Below are 26,227 nucleotides of genomic sequence, written 5' to 3'. Positions count from 1 at the left end.
GCAGGGAAGCCAAGAAGATGGGCTGGAGAGATGGCTCAGTACTTAAGACCTGAGGACCTGGGTTCAATTCCCAGAACCCACCTAGTAGCTTACAATGTGTGTCACTCAGTTTCCAGAAGACCTGATGTCTTCTTTTAGCCTCCACAGGCACCAGGCACAGTCATTGTATACAGGCATGCATGCAGGCAAAACACCCATACACATTTAAAAAAAAAAAAGATTTTTTAAGTCAGTAGACAGTTACTTGGCATATGTGACAATCATAGGTATGAGGTGTTTCATATGTTCCACTGTAAGATCCAGATATGTGCAGCTGTTTCCATTAAGCATATGCCTCCTTTGTATTCATGGGGACGGGCACAATTAAGAAAGACCAAATATGAAAATCAAGAGAATCTTGAAGAATTCATAACTATACCACCGTCCTTATAGAAATTCCGGCTGTCTCTGGTTTTGCCCCGATCATGTCTGTCAAAGTCTATAGAAGGCACTAGAAGATAGGCCCATTATGATCATGTCTGACCAGTGTCACCTACATCCCACATACTAATGACCAGAGAGAAGTGTGCTGCGGTTTGAAGGTTTAGCTGCTGGCTGGCAGTGCATACTCGGTGCCCCAACTTCAGCCATGGACTAACTCATCGCTCTCAGCTGAATGGACTACTGGCATGGAGGACAGCCGGAGGAAGGAGGCTGGCGAGGGACTGGCAGAGGGAACAGCTGTCCTCTGACCTCAAGGAGCATTCAGCATATACACTCGTACGCACACACACATTTCTTTTTTCTTTTAAAAATAAGCTTCCTATTATTAAAGTCTTAGGTGAGGTGCTAAGGACACACTACTCTGCAGTTGTTATCCTTTCAAAAAAAATGTGAACCTTATACTAATCATAAGAAAGCAGGAGTCAAACACTAACTAAACAACGTTGTACCCAGTAACTGACCAGTATCCTTCAAAGCACCAAAATCATGGACAACAAAGAGGGCCGGAAGAACCATCACAACCTAGAGACCATAGATCATAATAGTGTTTGGTGCATTCAAAACACTAGAACGGATTTTAAGTGTCCTTAAAAGTGTTTGAGGAAATATTTTATGCTGATTAAAACATTTAGGATGCTTACATGCATTAAAGCATTGTATGAAATCCCATATGTCAAACTTTTACTTCTTTGTCACAATCAAAACGGAAAAAAGTAAAGTTACTAGAGTCCTAGAAAGGGGTAGTGGAAAATTATTAGAGACAAAATACTCCAGTTAGTTTTTTTTTTTTTTTTTACTTGACACAAGCCAAGGTCATCTGGGAAAAGGAATTTCAATTGGAAAAATGCCTCCAGTTAGAAAACGTCTGCATTAGCTTGCCCCGCAGGCAAGTCTATGTGGCTTTTTCTTGACTGAAGGTTGATGTGGAAGGAGCCAGCCTACTATGACTGGTTCTACAACTGGGAAGGTGGTCTCGGGTTCTGTAAGAAGGCAGGCTGAGCGAGCTGTGAGGAACAAGCCAGGAAGCAGCTCTCCTCCATGGCCTCGGCAACAGCTCCTGCCTCCAGGTTCCTGCCCTGTTTGAGGTCCTGCCCTAACTTGCCATAGTGATAGATATTACCTTGGAAATAAGTCCTTTCCTCCCCAAATTGCTTTTGCTCATGGCAATTTATCACAGCAATAGAAGCCTAGCTAAGCCGTGGAGTTTATAAAGATGTCAACAGGCCCTGGGTTTACAAACTTCTGATAATTACATAGCACTACAAATCTAATGACCCAAAGTAGTATGTGTGTGTGCATGTGTGTGTATGTGTGAGGGGAGAGGCGAAAAGGAGACAGACAGACAGACAGAGAAGAGGACAGACAAAAAGAAAGAGGTGGCAATAATTTGCTAAAAGCAGCCAATAGGTTGAAAGTAATTTTAAAGAAAATAAATATCTACCATAAATGCTGGAAGCATCTAGATATAGTTTAGTTACATCTGTCTGTGGTCTTAAGTACTATCCTGGGTCATTTCGGGTTAGTGAAATAACTCCTTCCCTTGTAAGAGTCCACGAAAATTATTTTGTAAAAGAAAAGAACTCCCCGTGTCTTCCCCATTCCTTGTAAAGCGCTTGCCACACAAGAAAGACCTTAGTTCAAATCCCCTGAGCCTTGATAAAGGCAGCTTAGGACCCCCTAGCCCAGCATATGCAGCAACAAATTTAAACACAATACAATTTGGGGGAAAGTTTCCTGGTGCAATATAATCCCCAATGCACAAGAAAGCATAATTATATAACAATTTATAAGTCAGTTTTGTGCATATATTATGAACAAACCACTTTCAAAAGTAAACACATTTCCTATGCAAGCAAGAAAAAACAAATTAATGATTTTTCTTTGGAAATATGATTTTTTTATATGTACAAAAAATTAAAATTGAAGAATACCTAAACTTGTACCTTAAACATTGCCATCACTAATCTATTTAAATTTATACTTACAAAAGGGGCTGGAAACATATCTCAGATGGTACATTCCTAAAGCCCTTAGTAAAGTCCCTGGCATCCCATTAAGTGGGGTGTGGTAGTGCATGTTATAGTTCTAGCAACCAGGAAGTGAACAAGAGGATCAGAAATTCAAGGACATTCTAGGCTACGTAGGATGCCGGAAACTAGCATTGAAAAGAAGAAGGGGAGGGGAAGGAAGGAAGGAAGGAATTGAAAAGATTATTACGTTGAAACGCATTTGATACATGTAACTTAGCAAAGCCAATAAAGAGTACCCGTGGTAACAGCAGGATTTACAGAACTGCAGCTCAGCATTGCTGCCCAGTCAACTCAAAATCTGAAGGCCAGTCCCTACCAAATGTGTATTGTCTGTTACTATAAAGATTGTACGCCACACAACGGTAAGCACATCTAGAAAATAAGGTGTCCTACAACTGAGATCCAGTCTCTGACTTCCGACAATCCAGCCTCTGGCAGAAGGCCAAATCACGCAAGATAAAGGATCCTACATGCTCAAGTAGTAAAGCACGCTACTTCAACTCATTACCCAAAAGGGCTTTCCTGACACCATTTCAACTAGCTTTTAGCCCAACATCCCAAGTCCTTCCCATCATCCCCCCACCAAGTTTGTAGTTCACTTGCTTGCTGGTTTATTATCTGTATCTACAAGAAGATGAGCTTACATCACGGTATTGTCAATGATTACCAGAGCAGTCAATAAGTAATAAGCCGATGGGGGCTGGTGCTCAGGACAAAGGCCCAGGGTAAAGAAACTGGGTAAAATCACCAGTGGGAGGTGTGTAGGGTTTGAAAGAGAAGAGAACTTGAAATCAGTTCTCTGGAGAAGTGGGGAGGTCTCTGAAGGTATCAGGAAGGCAGGAAAGCAAACGGAGAGGAGGTGACAGTGAAAAATCAGTTCAGATTGACTCTGTCAACCTGGATCAAGACTTCAGGGACTCTGATGCCAGAGGGTTTATTTCCAACAAATTTAAACACAATACAATTTGAGGGAAAGTTTCCTGGTGCAATACAATCCCCAGTGCACAAGAAAGCATAATTACATGGAAACTTGACTCAGTGTGTGTTGTCTTTCCAAGAAGATGGGTTCTAGAAATAGGCTACCTGAGCCAGGCATGGAGGCACATGCCTTTAATCCCAGCACTCGGGAGGCAGAGACAGACGGATCTCTTTGAGTTCCAGGCCAGCCTGGTCTACAAAGGGAGTTCCAAGGTTACACAGGGAGACAGAGACAGAGAGAGAGATGGAGAGAGAGAGAGAGAGAGGGAGAGGGAGAGGGAGAGAGAGAGAGAGAGAGAGAGAGAGAGAGGGAGGGAGAGAGAGAGAGGGAGAGAGAGAGAGGGAGAGAGAGAGAGACAGACAGACAGACAGACAGACAGACACAGACAGAGAAGACAAGCTACTTGTAACTAGCATCTGGCCTGGTCTCAGTCATACAGATAGCCTAGAAGCCATTTGGGCTATTAGCCATCTCTGGTCCTGGTTGTGGGAGTTTGGAGAGCCTCTGGCTGAAAGGGTCTTTTAGATTACTAGCCACCTCTGGTCCTGGTTATATGAGCTTGATATGGTCCAGCCCAAGAGATAACACAGATCATAAGGCTGTTAATCACCTCCAAGTCCCAGCCTTCTGGATGGAAGAATAGGTTTAGATCTTTTTCTTGAAATGACAGTGTGCTTACCACTCGTGGTGTCCCTGCAGATGTGTGGGCTGAAGACCTTCGTGCTCCAAACGGAGAAGCCCAACATTTAGAGTTTGAGAAGAACAGGCAAAGAAGATTGGTCAAAGAAGTCATCTACGCACAAGGGGAACCAAAGGAAGAGTGTGCGACAGTGTTTACAGAATGCTGCCAACTGATCTACTACTATCTAATACGACAAAGATCCACTGGGTTTTATCTCAGGAAGGTTATTGGCGGCTGTAATGATAGCCATTTTAGGGCAACTATATAATCTGATGGCTAACTGCAGAATGATTATAAATTATGAGGCAAGGAAGCGGAGGCAAGCTTCAGTTGGGATCTGAAATGTGTTGCCACACATACACACCCATTCCAAGGGTCCATGTGCCAAAGGCTTATAGCGTTACTGGAAGAGGTGGGGCTGAGTAGAGGAAGTTAGGTCACAAGGGAAATGCCTTGAGGGGAACACTGGGCATCCGGCCCCTTTCTGTAGACCGCCTCTGTTCTGTGCATGGCGGCAGACCCAACATAACCAACCAAGCTGTGGGCTGCAAACTCTGAAACCCTGAACCCAAATAAACTTTACCCTTCTAAGGTGAATACCTCAAGAACCAAAGAGAGAGGGCGGGGGAAAGCTGACCAGTATTTAATACGTAAAAAGAAGGGCAACAGCGATAGGTGACTGCTGAAGACCTTCAGTAACCAGGGACATACATCCAAGAGGCAAGAAGGGATGTTTCTGAAGTGACGTTGAGATTAAATAAGCAGGAGGGACAAAGCACCCAGCTGCAGCACATCAACGCACTGAGGTGCCCCCCCCCAAAAAAATTAACCAGGTAGGTTAGGAACAGTCAGCCCTGATGATCACTGCCCACCCAAGAAACTCTGTGTGCGCCTTGAAGTGTCCAGCTAGCCTGAGGCTGTGTTTTTTATTCTTCACTGCATTTCTAGGACCTAGAGCTGCCAACAGACAGCAGATACACAAGATATTCAGTTGTTTTGTTTTCTTTTGTTTCTTTTTTTGTTCTTTTGAAACAGGGTTTCATCTAGCGCAGGCTAACCTCCAACTTGCTAGGTAGCTGGGGATGACCTTGAACCACTGATCTTTCTGCCTTTACTTCCCAAGCACTCAGATAACAAGCCCAGACTTCAAGAAATACTGTTAAGTAAATTCAGAATTCTCAACACAAGCTGCCCCTTGTTTGCTCCTCTCCTCCCATCCATCTCTCCCACTTAAGCCTCGTTAAGTATTAATGACGCTACACTTCTAGAGTTCCTTTTTATTAAAGAGTCTAAAGTTTCTCGAAAAAAAAAAAAAAGAACTAAGTCTTGCTGGGCTTCGTAGTGCACACCTTCGATCACGATCACCTGCATTCAGGAGGCAAAGGCAGGCAGATCTCTGGGAATTCGAGTCCAACCTAGTCTAACAAAGCGAGTTCCAGAGCTGCCAGGGATCTATTACATAGAAAAAGCCAGCGTAGAGAAAGAAAATCAAAAAATGAAAAAGAGACAGACAGACAGACAGACACAGAGACAGAGACAGACAAAGAGAGACGGAGACAGAAACAGAGAGGCAGGAGATAATGAATAAGTCATGCAGAAGAAGGATGATAATGAATAAGTCTTGCAGAAAGTCAGGTTAAATAATCCTGGCCCTGGAGGAAAGACTTCTAGCCATGACAGACACCTCCCCCGCCCCCCCCCGAGTCCGCCTGGCCGGCAGGGGGCGCTGCAGCTCCCGGGCCGCGCCGGCGCAGCCCCGCCCCGGTTTCCGCGCTCACCGGCAGTGGCTGCACTCGGGCCTGCGCTCGGCGCGCTCCACCGGCAGCCCCCATAGCCCATCGGCGCTCGCGCTGTCCCCTTCTGAGCCCGCGGGAGTCGCCGCCGGCGGTGCACCGCCCTCGGACCGCTCCTCTCCGCTGGCCGTCGGCGACCCCGAAGCCCCAGGAGGCCGAGCCGCGGACTCTCCGAGCATTCGCGCCTCTTCCTGCTGCTCCATGGCTCAGACCGTCGCATTGAGGAAGCGCCGCCACCGGGGGGCGCCACGCGCTGGGGAAAAAAAAGGGGGGGGGAGTCTGCGCCACGCATGCACGTCACGTGAGGGGTGGGCCTCGGTGGTGACGCGAGGTCCCGCCCCGTTGCATAAAGAAGGAGCCCTTTGGTCAGAGTGGAGGTGGTTCAACTAAAGGCGGGGAGGCAGCTGTGAGGCGAGTGGCTGCGCGGGTAAGATTAGGCTCGCCCGAACTGGTAAAGGAAGCCACCCGGACAGCAAAGCTCAGTGCAGTTCTCTGTTTTTAAAAGATAAAGTGAAATTCTAGTCGGCAGCGCCGGATTCTAGAACATGTGCCAAGCTCGCGCCCTTGGTGGCCAAAGGCTTCAAAGGAGCGATTGCAACCACTGAAAACTGGTCCAAGGATTGGCTGCTCCAGGGCCTTGCTTCCTATGTGTTTCTTCTTGTCACCCGGTATTCCATTTCACATCTGACACCAAATGGTTGTTAAATGATGTTAAATTTCCCAAGCCCCCTGGAACCAAGGGGAAAAAAAACTGTAAACAAGCACTACCCTACCAAAGTTCTCACCACATCTAGGTAGCAGAAGAAAGCCTGGAGCTCGGCTCTTAAAAAGTCATAGCCGAGGTAGAAATGTTGCTTGCAGAAAATGGGTGGTTGTATTGGCTAATGCTTGTTAATGTCAAATCTACCAATACATATGTAAACAAAGAAACTAGGTTTTCATCAGTCCTGGATTGTCTTGCCATAACAACTACCTTGGGGCTCTACTGTCTATAGACTAGACTTAACCAGGAACAGTAAAAACAAATAAATATTGTATCTCTTACAGTATATTTTAGCGTTAGATTTTCCAGTAACCTTAAAATAAGATCGATGAGTAGTATGCAGGACTGTGTTTTAAGCTACTTTACCTCTCTCTCTCTCTTTCTTTCTCTCTCTCTCTCCCTCCCTCCCTCCCTCCCTCCCTCCCTCTCTCCCTCCCTGAAAACAGTATATTTTTATCTGGGGATGGCTTTAAAAGAAGTGGGAAAAGCTGGATGGTCTACCCACTGACTAGATGTAGAAAATTGGGAAACGAATAAAACCCAGAAACTGTAGGAAGGAGGCTGAATCAGAAGATGATGAAGTCTCGGGTACAGGTGTAGATTGGAGAACTAGCTTTCTTTTGAGCTGCCAAATTGAATTTCCCAGTGACTCATTTCAAGCCAGGAACCGCATGAGATCTTTCTGCACCGTCAACTGTGCTAATCAGATGAGTGTTAACAACCATTAGTTTTCTCCATGGGTCCACACCAGACCACTGGCTCTGACCTTCAAAGGATGCAGAATCCAGCGATTCACCTGGGTCACCACCTCTGCCCCATTCAGGGTTCTGTGTCTCTTGTGTAGATTATTTCCATTTGCCACAAATGAGTCCTGCTTCATCTCTGTTTTTGGAAGGAAAAAAAAAAAATCTAAGTCCACTTTCCCCATAGGTTGACCAGGAAAAAAAAGTAAATTGTTAATAGACAAACATATAAGTAAGTCATCGTGATAGCACATGTCCTTTGCATGGACTACACCTGGGATTCAATCAGCAATAATCTTTTCGGTCCAGGAGGGAAACAGTCAAAAACAGGCATCTGTTTCCCTCCAGGAAGTGAGATATGCATCCTTATGCCCATGTTTCCAGCCCTGACCTGGAGCCACCTGATGAAACCCATGTGTGCACCTTGGTAACACAAGACTAGCTGTAACTGGCCTGGAAAAGGCTGGGATGGAAGGGAAGTGGTGGTTTGAATACAAATGGCCCCCATAGGCATATATATATATTTTTTTTTTTGAATGCTTAGTCATCAGGGAGTGGCATTATTTGAGAAGGGTTAGGAGATAAGGCCTTGTTGGAGTAGGTGTGGCCTTGCTGGAGGAAGTGTCACCGGGAGTGAGTTTTGGGGCTACAAAAGCCAGAAGTTCCAGTTCCCGCTCTTGGTGGGGCCTGCAGAACAGGATGTAGCTCTCAGCTACGGCTGCAGTGTCATGCTGATGATAAACTGAAGCTCGGAACCTGTAAGCAAGCTCTCAATTAAATGCTTTGCTTTTTAGGAGTTGCTTGGGGCGGGAGGGCGGTCGTAGTCACGGTGTCTCTTCACAGCAATAGAACAACAACTGCGGCAGGGAGTGAAATGTCTTTTAAAGGCAAACAGTTTGCTAGCAGCAGGCGAATGCATTTAAGTGTCACTTTATGTAAGTAACCAGACCTTCCTATTCCCTCCCCTCAACAGTTTCTATGGTAGGAGTTGTCTAGAGACAACTTTAATCTCATATCACTGTTGTGGGAGGAAGAGGGGAACCTGTGGAGAAAGGGACTCAGTAACGGCCAATCCAGCCAAACAAACCCCCAACAGTGCGTAAACTGATTCAAATAGAAAGAAAAACTGCACACTTTGGCCATTTTGTTTTCCACTGCTAGGTCAACAAATTGCCACAACTGTAGTGGTTTGATAAAACATGTTTATTCCCTTAAACTTCTCCATGTCAGAACTTAGACATGGCTTTCGTGACAGGCTGCGTCCCTTTGAAGGACCTAAGATAGAATGCGTTTCTTGCTGTGGGTTGTTGGCAGGATTCCGTTCCTTATGGCTACTTTCTTGCAGTGTTATCTACTGTGTCCCGCTTTTAGAGGTTACTGGGCTCACAGCCCCCTTCCTTCATCTTCAAAGTCAGTAACTGGGCTGATTCTTGCTCTTCCTGCCTCTTCTGAAACCTATCTCCCTCCCTCCCTCCCTCCCTCCCTCCCTCTCTCTCTCTCTCTCTCTCTCTCTCTCTCCAATCTTTTGCCTTTCTTTTCCACTTCTATTTCCACTCAGAAAACTCAGAAGATCTTTCTGTATGGAAGCCAGTTTGCAACTTTGATTCCATTCAGCTATGTAGTGTTACAAGCATCAACATATGGCAGAGGGTAAAGGGCATGGGAGCCAAAATTCTGTTCACCTTATATATGCTCACCAAATTTAGTGGTTTCACATTCAGGCAAACTGCATATGAAAAATGAAATATAGGGATCAGAGAGATGCCTCGATGGTTAAGAGCACTGGCTGCTCTTCCAGAGGACCCACTTTCAACTTTCGGCACCCACAGGACAGCTCACAACTGTCTGTAACCCAAATGTCAGGGGAGCCAATACCCTTAGATGGGCATACATGCAGGCAAAACATCAATGAAAATAAAATAAAAATAAATAAATTCACCAGGTGTGGTGACACATGCCTTTAATCCCAGCACTCAGGAAGCAGGAGAATCACTGTGAGTTCGAGAGCAGCCTGGTCTACAAAAGAGAGTCCAGGACAGTCAAGGCTACACAGAGAAGCCCTGTCTCAAAAATCCAAAAATAAATAAGTAAATCATTTTTAATTTTTTACAAGAAAATTAAATAGTCACCTAGTGCCAAGATTTCATGTTTTCCCATAGCTTACAAGCACTGTACACAAGAACTAAGTAAACAGTGTTTTGAAAAGAACATGGAACATGAATTAAGACAGAAAAATCTAATAATCACCTGAGCAGTTCCAGTTTTTATATATATGAAAGAGAATTCCTGTCGGATTCCACTCCTGATACCCTGGTGCCCTTTCCATATTATGTATGTGGAAGGTGGCTCAGTCTATTCCACTCCTGATACCCTGAGACTCTTTCCATAAGAAGATAGTTCTGAACTTTGTTTTTTAAGATTTATTATTTATACAGTATTCTGCCTCCATGTATGCTTACGGGCCAGAAGAGGGCACCAGATCTCATTATAGATGGTTATGAGCCACCATGTGGTTGCTGGGAATTGAACTCGGGACCTGTGCTCTTAACCTCTTAGCCATCTCTCTAGGCCCCAGTTCTGAACTTTCCTATGTGAATTGCTAATGAGTTAAGTAATGCTCACACTTAATGCAACTTCCTTAAGTCCATCTGTCGTGACGATACTGACAAGGTGTTCTTAAGTAACCCAGTAACCCAGGAGATGATAGAGAGGTGATTCTCTCTTAAATCCCAGGTTCCTGGACAACTTGCTGTTTCCTGTAGTCCATGATTGGCCTTGTTTTCTCAGGATGAGGCCTTCCCTCGCAGCTTTATGCCTTTTACCTAACTTGTCACCAAGATCTAATAGTTCATTTCCTCCCTGCATTAGACCACTGCTATCAAGATTGTCTATTCCCCCACCTCGGTACCTGATACGACCTCCATGTGGCAGATATTGTCAACGAGATGTACAGTCACCTAGGAAACTAATGTGTGGACACATGTCTCAGTATCCTACATTGGCTTAACTGAGAGGGAAAGACACACCTGAAAGGTGGGTGGCACCGTTTCCTGGGCTGAGATCCTGAGCTGAATAAAAAGTAGAAATAGAGCTGAGCACAACCATTCTTCTCTCTATGACCCGTGTCTGAAATGTGGCCAATTGTGACCCTGTCTTCCCATGACAGGCTCTGCCTTCACACTGTGAGCCACAACATACTCGTCCTTTAGTTTCCTTTTGTCACAGCAATGAAAAGTAACCAGTACAAGCTCTACACAGAAAGACCTCATTTTTCTGTTTGTTTGTTTTTTTTCTTCTTCTAAATCTATCCCAATTTCCTACCTGTGTGATATTGCTTTAAAGATAGCTTGAAATTCTAGATTACATTCATTCACTTGGGAGTTTATTGTCTTTTACTCACAGACATCATTTTCAACATTTGCCTACAGGATTGTGTGTATCTCATATATTTGTTGGATTTGTGTATGGGGGGATGTTTGTTTACTTGAAGATTTTTGTTTTGTTTGATTTGTTTTTGTTTTGTCTTTTAGTTTTTCAAGACAGGGTTTCTCTGTGTTATCTTGGCAGTTCTAGACTTGCTTTGTAGACCAGGCTGGCCTTGAACTCACATTGATCTGCCTGACTCTGCCTCCCAAGTGCTGGGATTAAAGGCATGTGCCACCACACCCAGATTGTTTGATTGATTAACTAGTCATTGTTGTGGAAAATATAAAATATCTAATAATGTCTGTTATTAAATACCTATAATGACTAAGGTGGTGGTATTATCTAACCCACTGTCATAATCAATAAAGACACAAACACCTTTTCTATTTTAGAATAGCCTCATTTTGCCTGGGACTGGGCAGATATTAACCCATTAAGCTATCCTCATCACTTCCCAGCCCCCGTCCCAGGCCATCTGCTTTAATCATTCCTCTCTGGGCTACTTTCCATCCATAATCCCGAAATACTTGCCAGTGTTCTTCATCTGGGCTGCTTTTCTCCATCCACGATGATCTGGCCACGTGTTTCCCTCCATGCTAGCCCACCACGACCTCTCCTTTCTTCTTCCTCCTCCTTTACCTCTTCCCTCTCTCTGCTTATGGTCCCTGACCCCAGGCCTGCAAGCCTCAAACTCCACCTGTCTTTGGCCAAACCCAAGCTTCATCTTTTTGTTTGTTTGTTTTTAATTAACCAATCAACTTTAAATAGGTTAGAGCAAGGTTTACACAAGAACGGGCATGCGTGAGAATGTGCTCATCTGGGCGCTAACTAGATCTTGGGGGCCAGTGATTAGTATCAGACTATGTACGCCAGACCGTCCCCCAACAAACCATAACAACAAAAGCCCCAACGTTTTTCTCTCTTGAGGCAAGTATCCCTGAGTGAATAACGTTTCTAAAGTAAATAAAATTTGATTGTGTTACTGCAAACAACTGGTCTTAGACCACAGAGGGAACTGAAATACAGCCCAACACAGGACTTTTCCAGTTCGGTTGCCCCTGGGGTCACCGGAGAAACCCCACATCCTGTAGACATTAGCACTCCGCAGGAATTCTGCCCTCCAGCTTCAAGTGAGGACCACTGAGCTGAGATCCTGCATTTGCAGATGGAAACGCTCAGATCCAGAGAGGCCAGTGCCAAGCAAGGAAACTGCACTGCACAACTTCAAACTTGCAAGCTTTTCACCATCCCAGCCTCTGTCTTGGGGTGATTCTGATGCGTTGTGAGTCACTCGGAACTACTCAGTACACCTTAAGTCCTACCTGATTAATGACTCTCCCGTGCCTTATGTGATCCAGGTGAGCACGAAGCCTGTGAACTGTTGCAATTTGAAGTAACCAAGCTTTTCTTGCAAGAAAAATAGAACTGAGATTTCTTTCTATTTTTTAAAAAATAAGTTTACTAGTCCTGGATTTCTTAGATTATGAAGGCAATAGTTGTTGCTTGAGGCCAGTGCACAAATGTCTGTTTCCTTGTTACCTTGCTTCATTGCTTGTTTTCTGAGATAGAATCTTCCTATGTAGCCCAGGCTGGCCAGGAGCTGAGATCCTACTTTTTCCATCTACTCCTGGCTTATAGGTTGTTTTTTATTTATGGTTGTAAGCCTAGCCTTTAACAGCTGAGCCATCTCTCTATCTCAGGTTGTTTTTTAAACACAGCACTCTCCAATCAGTTGTAAAAATCACCTCTTTCTCTCATTTTCAAAGCACCAAAAAAGTGATAACATTTTAGTTTAACTGAATAGGACAAGTTTCATTGATATGACACTAAAATTTTGGTACAAGATCCAAGAAGAATATCCATAATTATCCAGAAATACTATAAAAAACATGCCATATATTTTTTAAGCCAAACATATATACATTAGTAGAAATCACATAGCATATAAGATTGAATTGAGAAATAGACAATAGAATGCCAAAAGACATTACAGAGATTAGTAAAGTCAATATGATCTTCTCACAGAATTTTCACTGAAAATATATTTTATATTATCACATAATGGATTTTTTTAACTTATCTTAGAATTAATGAACATAGGCATTTCCATTTTAATTTCTAATAGTGTAAACATAGAGAGACAACAACCCTCACAAAGGTTCTTTTTGATGCTGAGTAACTTTTTAAAGAGCATTATGCGGTTCTGAGAGCAAAAACTGTGAAAATTCCTGGTATAGAAGTATCCACAATAAAAAATAAAAACTATTTGCCCAGTACTGTGAGAGAGGTGGAGGACAAATAGCCACCACTGAGTGGGCAAAGGAAAAACTGCAGCCTCAAATGCAGCCAGGGCACTGTGAAGCTAGTTTATCAAATGATTGTCCTCTATTTTCTAAAGCACTGCTTTTTCCCACCAGATCTTTCTCCTCAAACTGAGTATTTTATCACACTTGACCCCAGAGAGTGAGTCAGCTCTTGCCAACAGTCCAGGTGATTTCACATTTCGAATCTACCTCTACTGTGTTGGGAAATTTTGTGTTACTTGACACAATCAAGAGTCATTTGCAAAGAAGGAACCTCAATTGAGAACATCCTTCCATAAGACTGGCCTCTAGGCAAGTCTGTAAAGCATTTTCTTGACTGATGCGACGGGAGGCCCACCCAGCCCATTGAGGGTTGTGCAGTTCCTGGCCAGTTAGTCCTGGGATATATAAGAAAACAAGCTGAGCAAGCCAGGGATAATAATAACCCAGTAAGCAATGTTAGTCTCAGGGATAATAATAACCCAGTAAGCAATGTTAGTCTATGTAGTAACAATTCTGGGATTTTTTGTTTCTTTAAAAAACAGTAATATGGCAGGTGTGACGGCACATGCCTTTAATCCCAGCACTCAAGAGGCAGAGGCAGGCAGATCTTGTTGAGTTGAAGGCCAGTCTGGTCAACAAATCGAGTCCAAAACAGCCAGGACTACTCAAAAAAACAAAAACAAAAACAAAAACAAATTCCCACAGAAATATTATACGAATATGTTTCTGTGGGCACATACAGCTGCTTCAGATTGTCCACAGTAGCTGACTATAATTTGCCTCATGCTCTAGCAGAGATGTGATTTTACTAGCTGCACATAGTTTTTGCAATTGTTTGACTTTGAGATTCTGGGGACTTCTTAGAGGGTATATAAATGCTAGGGCCCCAAGAAGTTAATGTGTTGTTGGTTGGTTGTTGTGCGTCGTGGTTTATTAAATAGTCATGCACAAAGAAGAAACAAGAAAAAGACAAAAAAAATTGGATATCCTGGAGATCAAACTTGTCCCAAGGAACTCAACGCTGCTAACCAGCAGGAGATAGTCTAACAATTACATCACTCCCTTCCTAACTCCTGACTTAACTCAGGTAGCTCTGTCAAAGACTGTCTTTGAGTCTCAATTTATCTTCTGCTTCATTAATTCTCCCTGTAGGCTTTCCCTTGAGGTTTCTAATTGAGTTTTTGGATTTTTTTTCAATTCTAGCTTCATTTCAGCTTGACTTTTCATCAACGTTTTTTTGTTTCTTTGTTTTGTTTTGAATTCTGTTTTGAAATCACGAGTTGTCTTTGTCATTGCTATCAGCATTGTTTCTGTTTCTTGGACGCCACTCAGGCATTTATTCTCTTTGAGTTCATTCCGAGTTCATTGAGTTCCTTCTTTGTGTCTTCTTTAAATTCCTTGAATTCTTTAATGAAGCTCAAGATATTTAAACTCTTATTTCCTAGGGTTTACCTATATACTTCTTAAGGGCAAACATTTCTATAGGACTGGTGGACCTGTGAGTGTGTGGTATGGGGATACTGCCTTGATCTCTCATATTGTTATTTTTACAATGATATCTGGGCATGTGGACTTCTTGTGTTAGTTCTGTGTCTGACAGAACAGAGAGGGTTGGGAAAGAATACAGGATGTGTGTGCTAGGCTTAATGGTTCAATATGGCTTAGGTGCAATGAAATCTGGTAGATATGGGAGGCTGGGCTACTGTACAGGATGTGAATCCTGGTCCAATCCTGGAGTTTAGGGGTAGTTCTGGGGGTTGGAAAGGGTAAGTGGAGGATATAGTCAGTCAGACTCACCTGGTTAGACACTGGCTCAAACTGCAGGACCTGGCTGGGCAGAGAGGTTGAATATAGTGTAAGAGGGGCCTGAAGGTGGAGGCAGATAAGGCATATGTTCTGATGGAGTCTGAAAGTTGAGCCTGCAGAACCAAGAGTGGCCAGACTAGGCTGGAGTGCTAATTGTGGAAGTTAGGCTAGATCTACAGGGTCAAGGAAGGCATATGTCATGGAGAGGATGAGATGGCTTCACAGAGCTCATGCCTGGTGACGAATGCACAGTATTCGGCTAGGCAGAGAGCTTATGACTAGCCTGGAACCTCAAGGTTGGAACTTCACTTTACTGCAGAGCATCCTAGTCATAGAATCAATAGAAATAGGACTCTTCTCATCTGCTTCCTACAAAACAAGAAGGCTTGTTAGGTCAAAGTCTGTCGCCATCTTATGCTTTGTTTAGTTAACTGACTGTTAGCAAGGAGCCTTGGAATGATGCTATAATTCAGCCTGAGATTAAATATGAGAGTGCAAACCATGCTTAGGGAATGTAAAATCCCAGGGCTTCTCTGAGATAATCATCTACTGCCAAATAGCTAAGGAAACTAAGGTTTGGACGTTTGAGGTTACCAATGAGATATCCGACAACAAGAAGTTGGAGCCAAGTCCCCTCTTCATCTCCAGTATTAACACAAAGGTACCATGTAAGTAATAGAGAGATAGCTCCTGTATCCCTGCTGAAGCAGGAAAGATGCTACAAGCTCAAGGCCAATCTGGACTACCTTTTTGTTTGTTTGTTTGTTTTCGAGAAAACAAATAAATAGCCTTGGCTGTCCTGAACTGGCATTGTAGACCAGGCTGGCCTCGAACTCACAGGGATCCACCTGCTTCTGCCTCCCAGGTCTGGGATTAAAGGTGTATGCCACCACCACCCGACTGGACTACCATTTTTAAAAAGGCATAAAAATAAGAAAATAAATAAACGTGAAGCTATAGTGAGTAGTACTCTCTGAGGGGCAATTGTACTTAGCATTTATCTTGTAAGTTTAAGGAAATTAAAAGTGAATAATTTTATTTAGAAAACTGAGAAGACTTGAATAAGGTCTGTAGATTAGGTAACATTATTATGACAGTGATAATGTTCCTATTTCTAGAACTGTGACCACTAGAGAATTTGCTTCCATTTGGGCACTAAACACTGAAGTAGAGTAATGAAACATTATATCTGCAACTTACTGCTAAATGAATTTTTTAACATGTGGAGTAGAGTGTGATTTTATGTCTATGTGTGCATGAAAGGAAGGAAGGAAGAAAAAAGTGACAGTCTGTTGCAGAATATTTATTAATTCTAGAAGACTTTTCTATAACCTCTCTAGTTTCCAAATAATTAAGACAGAGACCAGTTGATTTATTTAAACAGCTTTAAGCACATAACTGGGCAGGGACAATTTATACTAATTTTCTAAGCTGCTACCTTCAAGCCACATTCCCCAAGTTACTTGCAAATATTGGTCCTATCTGGGCTGGATCTGCTCCATCAAGCTACATCCCCTCTCTCTCCTTCCTTTCTTCTCTTCTCTTGCCAGCTTCCTGGTCCCTAACTGAGACCCAAGTCTGGGAATCAGAGCCCCACCTATCTCTCTTCTGCCTAGTCTCAAGCTATCCTGCCTTTTTTATTTAATTAATCAGAGATAATTGGGCAGCAAAGTTTATACAGTATCATTCAGTGTACCTGAGAATGCACTGGACTGCAACCAGATTTTGGGGGGTCAGAATTTAGCATCTGAATACACAGAGCACCAGATCAACCCCCAATAACAATGAAATGTGACTTAAAGAGATGAGACATTTTTAAAAGAGCATACAGATTCAAGACGAACCTAACAAGTGAAGTCAAAATACCAGCCTGCGGTTAAGTATGTAGACTAAAGGAGAAAAATAATCTCCTTTTTATTGTCGTTGTTTTTGGAATAACTGGGTGATGGAATCCTATGTTGACACAGAGACTTGAAAATTAGTTGAGGAAGAGATAATCTAGTAATCAACCAGAATTGTAATCTGTCCATACTGGTTCAGGCACCATGGTTGAGTCAGCATGGTGGCACACACCTGTAATCCCAGCACATAACAAGCAGAGGCAAGAAGATGAGCAATGTCAGCCTCAGTTCATATACTCTGAAAGAAGAGAGAAAAAATGGAGGAACAAAAGGAGTATGGATGGGAAGGAAGGAGGGAGTAAAAACATGAGCTATCTAACATCACATTGATATAAAAGCCATGTTTGAAATTGATACACACACACACACACACACACACACACACACACACACACATGCTGGTTTTTTGAGTCAGGGTTTCTCTGTGTAGCCTTGACTGCCCTGGAACTTACTCTGTAGACCACACTGGCCTCAATCCCACGGAGATTCACCTGCCTCCACCTCCCGAGTGCTTGGATTAAAGGTATGTGCCACCATGCCTGGCTGGCTGATGGTTATACTATTAAATATCCTTTTGATTTTTAAAAACGTGAATTTAGAGCTGGAGAGATAGCTCAGTGGTTAAAGCACTTGTCCTTCTTACAGATGACTGGGGTTAGATTCTCAACACACTCATGTTGGTACCTAACAACCTAAAACTCCAGTTTCAGGGAGTCTGACACCATCTTCTAACCTCTGTGGTATAGATGCATACATGCAAGGAAGAAACTCATACACATAAAATAAAATCTAAAAATAAAAACACAAGTTCTCCTAAATAAGATATTTGTAAAACCACTGCCATCCAAGAGTCAGTGTGGTTTGAATGAGAGTGCCCTCCAGTTAGTGATACTTGGGGAAAGGTATAAGACGTTAGGCCCATTATCATCAGTGTGTGTGTGTGTGTGTGTGAGAGAGAGAGAGAGAGAGAGAGAGAGAGAGAGAGAGAGAGAGAGAGAGACCACAATGCCTGTTGGTTGGTAAAGAGCATGGGGATTAACAACTGCAGAAATGGTTTCAAGGGAACAGTGTCTACTTCACTGTATGCGAACAACCACTTACATAGTGCAAGCCCATAGCGACTGTGATAGATAGCACATTGCCTCGGATTGGACAGTGAGCGTTAGTACCTCCAGGGTCCTTTGCAGTAGAAGTACATGAAAGGAAATGTAAAGAGTGCAGACTTCTGCAGGCCAGCTGCTCACGCTGCTTCAAAAGTCAGTGTTCTGACTTCAGGAGCATGTGTGCCTTGTTTCTTAGAAGCACAGTGTGGCAGGTAGGCTGGCCCCCAGGTCATGCCTGCATTGCCTCCTACATGGCCTGTAGGAGGAAGTATGTCACTGGAGGTGGGCTCTGAGATGTTAAGGGCGTTTCCAGTTTTCTCTCCCTGCTTTGTGTCTTCCATTGAAGAAGCTGAGTTCTCGGCTTGCTGCTCCAGCCACCCTGCCCGCTGCCAGGCCTCTGCCTGAGGACGACCCCTTCCTCCCTCTGGAACTGCAAGTCTCAATAAACTCTTCCTTCTACAGGTTGCTCTGGTCCTTGTGTTTTATCACGGTAACAGAAAACTAATACACCTAGGAAACAGCATAGAAGACAGGTGGAAAGCATTTCAGATGTGGAGGTGGGGGAGGGGTGCTGTGAACACACTGCTCTCCAGACGCGACGCAGTCACTGCGGTCATGAGCACAGCAGCTATGGATCTGCACAGGATCGGGCCTCTCCACTGTCCATTAGGGTTACAGGTGGGATAGAGAGGCCCCATCCTTTACTGAGGAGCTACTGACGGTTCGTGGTTTCCTGGAAGAGGGTTGTAGTCTTCTTTAGGGATGTAGCCACTCAGGAGCCTGGTAGAACAGTCCCTGGTTTGTCTGTTTTTGGTTTTGGTTTTTCAAGACACGATTTCTCTGTGTAGCTTTGGCTGTCTTGGACTCGCTTTGTAGACCAGACTGGCCTCCATCTCACAGCAATCCACCAGCCTCTGCCTCCCAAGCTCTGGGATTAAAGGCATGCACCACCACCACCCCCCGGTCAGGTCCTGAGAGGTTTTCAGATCCCTTGACTGGACAGCAGAGCTCCATGGAAGCTGAGGCCCAGAGATGACCTCCCGTTCCTCTAGAAACATGCCATTCAAGAGAAAGGGCAGCCATACGAAAAGGAGCAAGAAACAAGTGGATGATGGGAAAGGTCTGAGAAGCCTTCCGACAAAGGCAAACCTCTGACGTGGTGTGCATTTAGCGCTACAGAAATAGAATCCGGCTTCTCACATAGCATGCTTTGAGTTTCATGACAGTGCCAGCCTAGAAATGCCCACCAAGCTGAGCATGATGTCACCTTGCCACTCACACGGCTTTTGGCCAGTCTGACACAGGACAGCATCACAGTGACTTTCCTGCTGCAGCAGATGGAACTGCATCAGAACCCTGCGGCTACTGCTGCGTTACAGCGCATTTAGAGGGCACACTGTGATTTATAAGGTCCATTCCCAGCATCTTTGCATTGTGTGCTTCCCTGCATCTGCACAAGCTAAAATAGATATATATTTCTTCACCTGCATGTGGCAGATGAGGTGATGACAGCCTCTGTGGAACGATCTTGCTTGTCTAAATTAGCACGGCCACTTTGCACAGCAAAGCTGTCCTCAGAGAGCATACCCCGGGCTGTTCTTTCTCCTCTATTGTGAAGCCTCTTTTATCCTTCCCAACACTGGGAAGGGGTTATTTATTAATAGTTTCCCCATATTATAAGGTCTAAGATAAAAATAGCTTAGAGTAAAATGGAAGGTTTGACATCATCAAATTATGTCAGAAGGAGGCAAGATTAGAATTTCCATTTCCTGCATTGCTATTTCTTCACTAACCCATTAAACATTCACTGATGATTCAGCTAGAGATGTTTTGGCCACTGATTCTTCTAGTAGTAACTACATAAATACTGTGAAGCAAAATTCATGAAGAAAATATGCTTGACATAAATTTCTTTCTTTCTTTCTTTCTTTCTTTTTTTTTTTTTTTTTTTTTTTTGTTGTTGTTGTTGTTTGACAGGGCTTCTCTGTGTATCCCTGGCTGTCCTGCAACTTAAAACTCACAGAGATCCGCTTGCCTCTGCCTCCAGAGTGCTGGGATTACAGGCATGTGCCACCCCACCCGGCATAAGGGGCTGGACTGTAATTTAGTTGGTAAAGCATACAGAAAGCCCATGTCCTAGTGTTGCAGTTAATTTATAAGTAGGGCCTAATGTTTATTATTGGCCCTATAATCATTATTATGGCAGGACTTTCTAACCCACTAGCAATCAATGAAACACAGACACCTGTTATATTTTAAAATTGCCTTATTGGGGCTGGAGAGATGGCTCAGAGGTTAAGAGCACTGCCTGCTCTTCCAAAGGTCCTGAGTTCAGTTCCCAGCAACCACATGATGGCTCACAGCCATCTATAGTGAGATCTTCTGGCATGCAGGCATATATGAAAGGGAAACACTGTATACTTAAATAAATAAATCTTTTTTTAAATAACCTTAGTTAACCTGGGGCAAGGCAGATGTTAATCCCCTAAACTACCTCCCATATTGGGGGCAGGTATCCCATACTCCCCCCCAATCCCATGCCATCTGCTTCTAGTAGTTTCTGTCGAGCTACCTCCCATCCATAACCCCAAATACTTGCAAATGCTGTTCATCTGGGCCTAACCTTCCATCCACACTGGCCACATGCTTCTCCTCTCCCTAATCCATGTTGCCGGGGTGGGGGGGGGGGGGAGGACGGAGGCGGGGCAGGGCGGGGCGGGGCAGGGCGGGGTGGGTGGGTTTCTTCTCTTCCTCCTCCTTTCTCCTCGCCATGTCTTCTGGTCTCTCTCTCAAAAAGCCTGCGAACCTTAGCAATGCCTACCCCATTTGCTCTGACCAGGTTTTATTGGCCAAACAGAAACAAGAGTGAACCCAGGACAGCCAAGGCTACATACATAGAGACTCTGTCTCAAAAAGAAAAAGTAAAAAAAAAAAAACAAAATATTGTTTATAATTCAATTTGTTACCGCTTTTTCCATATTTTTTTTCAAGTTCCAAAAAAGATAATGGTGATACTGTACAAGCAACAGAAAAATTTTAAAAGCTATTTTGCAGAAGGAAGTTTAAAAATCTCAAAATTGCTAAAGCAGATGTGGCTATCACAAAGAAAGAGGAAGTTTAAAGGAAAACTAAGTATTCAAATCACGTTAGAGTGTCAGGTGTTGGAATGTATGAGTGCACTCATTGTAACAGTCACACACGGGAGGTTTCCAGATTTTTCATTATGCACAAAGCCCCCATTCATTGAAAATGCCATTTCATGAGCATATGTTGGATGGTTTGTTTTATTTATTTTACATGAGGAGTGCCACTTAAGGAAAGGCCAGCAAATACAAAGCTGAAATGTTACTCCTCTTTTCTAAAATATTTGGCTTTAAAACTATTTGTTCTTGCATTCCATTCAAGTAACTTTCAAATAAAAGCTCCAGAATTAGAGCTAAATATAGCAACAGATCAGCAGACAGAAATTACTTGTGCCTTTAGTATGCCAGTGTGGTTTTAGTTGAGAGGTGACTTACCCTGTGAGATCAGTCCAATACTCTTTTTTACACTGTTTTCTTTGATTGGTTTTAAGATGTAGTCTCTCCATTTAGGCCAGTATAGCCTAAACACACTGTATAGGTCAGACTGTCCTTGAAACAATGGTTCTTCTCGTACCCCTTACATGATGTAATGAGCCAATGTCTACAAACCTAGTGTGTTTGTTGTTTTTACCTTATATATGTGGTGTGAGATCCAAACTGGGATCTTTTGCATACTAGGCCAGACTTGTACAATCACTGAATTGTATCACTGGCCCTTGAAAAATCATTTCTATTCTCAAAATACATACAGTGGCCAACACATAATACGAACACAGACTAATAGTTAAAGATTAAAAAGATCCATACACTCCTACACATGTAGTCAGCCAAATCAAAAGTATTCCAAGACAATAGTATATGACATAAAAGATTATTAGTATATACAATCCAAAAATAATCTATAATGCCCCTTAAGAAATTAGAAAGTCCATTTTAGCTAGATGTAACTATTTGACTGTTTGAAGTCCATAACACCCAAGAATAAGATTGAGGTATATTACCAACACTAAATAACTAGACAGGATCTAGGCTTTATATTTTGGTTCCCAACTACAACACTTCCAACTGAAATTATGATAATCTCAGTAGTCTGGTGTCCTACTTTAAATAACTTGTGAACTCTAACGCTCTTTAGCCTCCATCCTGCTCAAGTTTTCTGAGGGTACAGCTAGATCACACAAGGCTGTGCGTTAAGTGAGGGACCCATTCCCCGCTCTTCACCACTCAATAAGCCAAAGTAGGCATAGTCTTAGATCCAGAAGGTAAATGGATGGAGTTGGGTGCCAGTCGCAAAGCAACACTGTTAGCTCCTGTGTGAAGCTGGTTTGTGGCTTAGTACTTCCCACTGGAGAAGGTGCAACCATAAGTGTCTTAGTGATCACAGCTATTTCAAAGACCGGCCTCTACGGGTGAGGAAAAAAAAAAAAAAAAGGAGTTACCAACCCCATTAAGCTCATTCATAGAACTAGAGTTATTTATTGGACAGTCCAGCTTGCCTTTTAAAATTTTTAACTCACTATTTCTTTTATTCTATTTTCTTCATTTGTAAAATTTCATGCACATACACAACATAATGTAACCATATGCACCCTCTTTCCCCATCCAAAACCTCTCATATATCATGTGTCCTTCCCAGCATCATGCATTTTCTAATATAGTCCAGTAAATGCTGCCCTTACGTGCCTGGGTGTGTAGCCGTGCACTGGAGCATGAGAATCCTAGCAGTCGCCATATCGCCAATAAAGAGTGAGTCTCCCTCCCCCAACATCCATCTGTTGCCAATAACATCTTGTCTTTAATCATTCACCAAAACTCGTGGCAAGGCCTGAACTTTAATCCTTGTCCCTTTAAATCTCACAACCCAGGGAGCAATTGATGAGCGAAGCAGCTTCTGAAAGCAGAGATGCAGGGTGGCTTTCCTGTGGCTTCTCTGGAGGCTCAGCTGTTCAGATGCTGAAGTCAAGCAGGTAAACTCTTCCAGGTGACCAGGCTTTACGCAACACCCCAGACACAGCTGGGACTCAGGGAAGCTTTCTCCAGCTGGTAGGGAAAGAGTACCGAGTACCTCAGAACACCACAGGAACCACCACAAATCTGTTTGATTAAGTTCGTTGTGTGAATTAAAGAACAACTCCATATGAAGCTTGCTCTTCTTCACCCACACAAGGCACTTTATGGAAATTTCTATATAGACAAATACAAGAGACCAAAGAACATATCCATTCTAAAAGTTACATCTTTTAACAATTTATGATGTCATTTTTAATCAAAAATTAAAGTTGTATGTAGGAAGTTACACTGTTAATATTTTGGGAATAACTGGCCCATACATTTTAAACTTTACAGTTAATTTTTAAAACATAATTCATACTTTTATTTTTGTTTGATTGTGTCTTGTTGAAATGAAGATCTCACCATTTTGTTTAGGCTCCATACAAACTCAAGCGCTCAAGTGACCCCATTGCCTCTGAATCCTGGGTGTAGCCCATTGTTTTAAGACGTCCTTATATCCAGTATGGACACGTTTTCACTCTTGTATTTACCTTTCATCTTTATAGTAGGTTTAGAGTAAAGACTTACATTTTCTCTCATTCTTTAAAACTGCTAAGAGATTTATTGTCATATTTTTCAGTTCAGATTAAATTTATCAATTTGACAATACTACTATTTTTATTTTTTATTTTTAACCTATGTAGCTAAATTAAAAGAAACATTCCTCTCTTTTGCTTGAGATCAAAATCAGGACTTCATGTTCATTTGTTCCTACATTTGACCCTGTGGTGAGCATGTGGATCAAGTGACATGTTGCTAATGTGCATGATTCATAAAAGCCACCTAATGACAAAGCATTCACCCTACAAATACACGTACTTGTCTTTCTCTCAGTCTTTTTCTTCCTTCTTTTTTCTTTATTCATCTAACTGTACATCTACAATTTAACTCACACATAAACCTATTGTCAATAATATCGTTCTATTTTTACGAAAGAAGAGACACTGGCTTTTAAAATAGAAAGAAGTATGAGGAAGTGACTTTTCTTACTGAACATGTACTGTGTTTCACTTTCCATATATAGCTTATGATTCTGTTACTGTCACATTATGTTTTGACTTGCATATTGGCAGCTATTACAAGAGCATTTATTAGTAGCTGGGAGTTGGTAGAGAGGTGAGTAGCCATGTGATTTACTCTGGGTTTCACCAGAAGCATATCCTGGGACAGACATGTAAGTACAGGTACAAGCAGATTAAATTGTGTGGAGGTAAGAAACTATCCTGCTAGATAATTCTGGAAAGTGGCTAGAATTTGTCACTGAGTAATTCTCCTTGTACGTAGAACTATCCTTGTGGGATAAGACACACATAAATATGTCAGGGAGGAGGATAAATCAAGGTCCTTTAATTTTGATTAGTATTATTAATATTCATATGAACTCATAGTTTCATAAGTGCTTGTATATACTGAAATATTCACATCAGCATGCAGTTCTATCTAGTGGGAGTATATCTAGTGGAAGATTGACAGGTTTGTTTATGATATGTAATTTTAAAGGATAGTATAATGTATATGCATTATCCTTTTCTTTTTTTACTTTTTATTCTTTCTGAGTTTCACATCATACACCCTAGTCCAACTCATCTCTTTGTCCTCTCATATCTGCACTTCACCCTCACAACCTCTCCCCCCAAATGAAACACACACACACACACACACACACACACACACACACACACACCCCGCAAACAAAACAATGCATCAATATTGGATCCTCGTAGAGACTCCTCCTCATTGTTGCCCTTTGTCATGGAGATCCTATAGCTATGGATCAGCGGGACTGGCCCTTGCACGAACCCCAACCACCCATAGATAATATAGATTTGGGATGGGACAATTCAGAGCCCTGGATCTGGGCCTGGGTGGGAGCTGAGCTGTTCAGTGTGATGGCTCTCCCTTACCTGCACTACCCGAGTGAGTTCTCCAGCACTGCTCAGTCTAGGCCACCCAAAGGTACCATAGGCAGGAGAGAGAGTCAGCTCTCCTGCTCTCATGCCTTGGGGCCAGCTCACCCACACCCACTCCTCGAGAGCCAGCTCCACTGTGCTGCTCAGTTTAGGTGTGAGGTCCACTCTCCCAAGTGCTGCAGCCTGCGAGGGGTTGGGCTAACTGTCCCACAATCATGCTCTCAGGGCTGGCGCATCCATGTCTCAGTCATCAGAGCTAGCTCCACTGTATTGTCCAAGCAAGGTGCAGGACCCACTCTCCCACTCTCATGCCCTCCAGGCCAGCTTTCCTAACTACTGCAGGTGGAGAAGGAGGAAATCACTCCCGCACGCACAACACCTCACAGCAGACTGCTGCCCAGCCAGCCTAGTGCAGGGATGCTCTCCCAAGCGATGCAACCCGTCCAGCTCTAATGACTCCACGGTCAGTTCCCCCCCCCCCCAACTGCCTCAGGTGCCAAGGGTGTAGGGGGCAGAGGAGTGGCAGGTCAGCTCTCCCTCCCTCACGCCCTCAGGGCCAGTTCACCCATGCCCCAGCACCAGCGCCTGCTCTACTGTGCTGCTCAGCTAAGGTGCAGGCCCTGCTCCTTCTCTCCCCTGTAATAGACAGGAGAGCTGGCCCTAAGGGCATGAAGGTGGCCCTGCCCCCTCACTGGCTGTAGCACTCAGATGGCTGGGGCCCTGCACTTCACCTGGGCAACACAGTGAAACTGGCCCTCACACAGAGTAACAACAGGAAAACTGGGAGGAGTCCCAGTGAGGATCCAATATTGGTGTCACAGAAGCCAGAGATCGCAAATCAGACTAATGACTTATCACAATGAACATTTGCAAGTGAAGGTGTGTGGACAGAGGGATATACTGTGGGACACACCGTGACAGACCACAGGTCCCATGATGAGACATTTTCTATGCTTTGGGGTGTGTGTGTGTGTGTGTGTGTGTGTGTGTGTGTGTGTGTGTCTGTGTCTGTGTCTATCTGTCTCTCTGTGTGTGTGTGTGTCTCTGTGTGTGTGTGTCTGTGTGTGTCTGTGTGTGTATGATCTGGGGAGTGAGGTTGCAAGGGCAAAGGGCAGATAAGAGGGGAAAGAGATGAGCAGGGCTGGGAGGCTGCATGATGTGAAACTC

General features: G+C 43.4%; 1 protein-coding gene across 1 annotated transcript in view; it reads right to left on the bottom strand.

Annotated features, from left to right (window-relative positions):
• DTWD2 (DTW domain containing 2) overlaps positions 1-6,217 on the bottom strand; it is a 43,847-nt gene extending 37,630 nt beyond the window's left edge. Inside the window, exon 1 of the mRNA XM_084779743.1 lies at positions 5,953-6,217. Coding sequence (XP_084635869.1) covers positions 5,953-6,170 — 218 coding nt within the window. The 5' untranslated portion in view covers positions 6,171-6,217. The remainder of the gene's footprint in view (positions 1-5,952) is intronic.
• Between the last annotated feature and the right edge of the window lie 20,010 nt (positions 6,218-26,227).

Source organism: Acomys minous (assembly GCF_964271855.1).
Source record: "Acomys minous genome assembly, chromosome: 4".
Taxonomy (NCBI): Eukaryota; Metazoa; Chordata; class Mammalia; order Rodentia; family Muridae; genus Acomys; species Acomys minous.
Note: the sequence above shows the minus strand (reverse complement) of the source record. Positions and strands in the feature narration are given on the sequence as shown.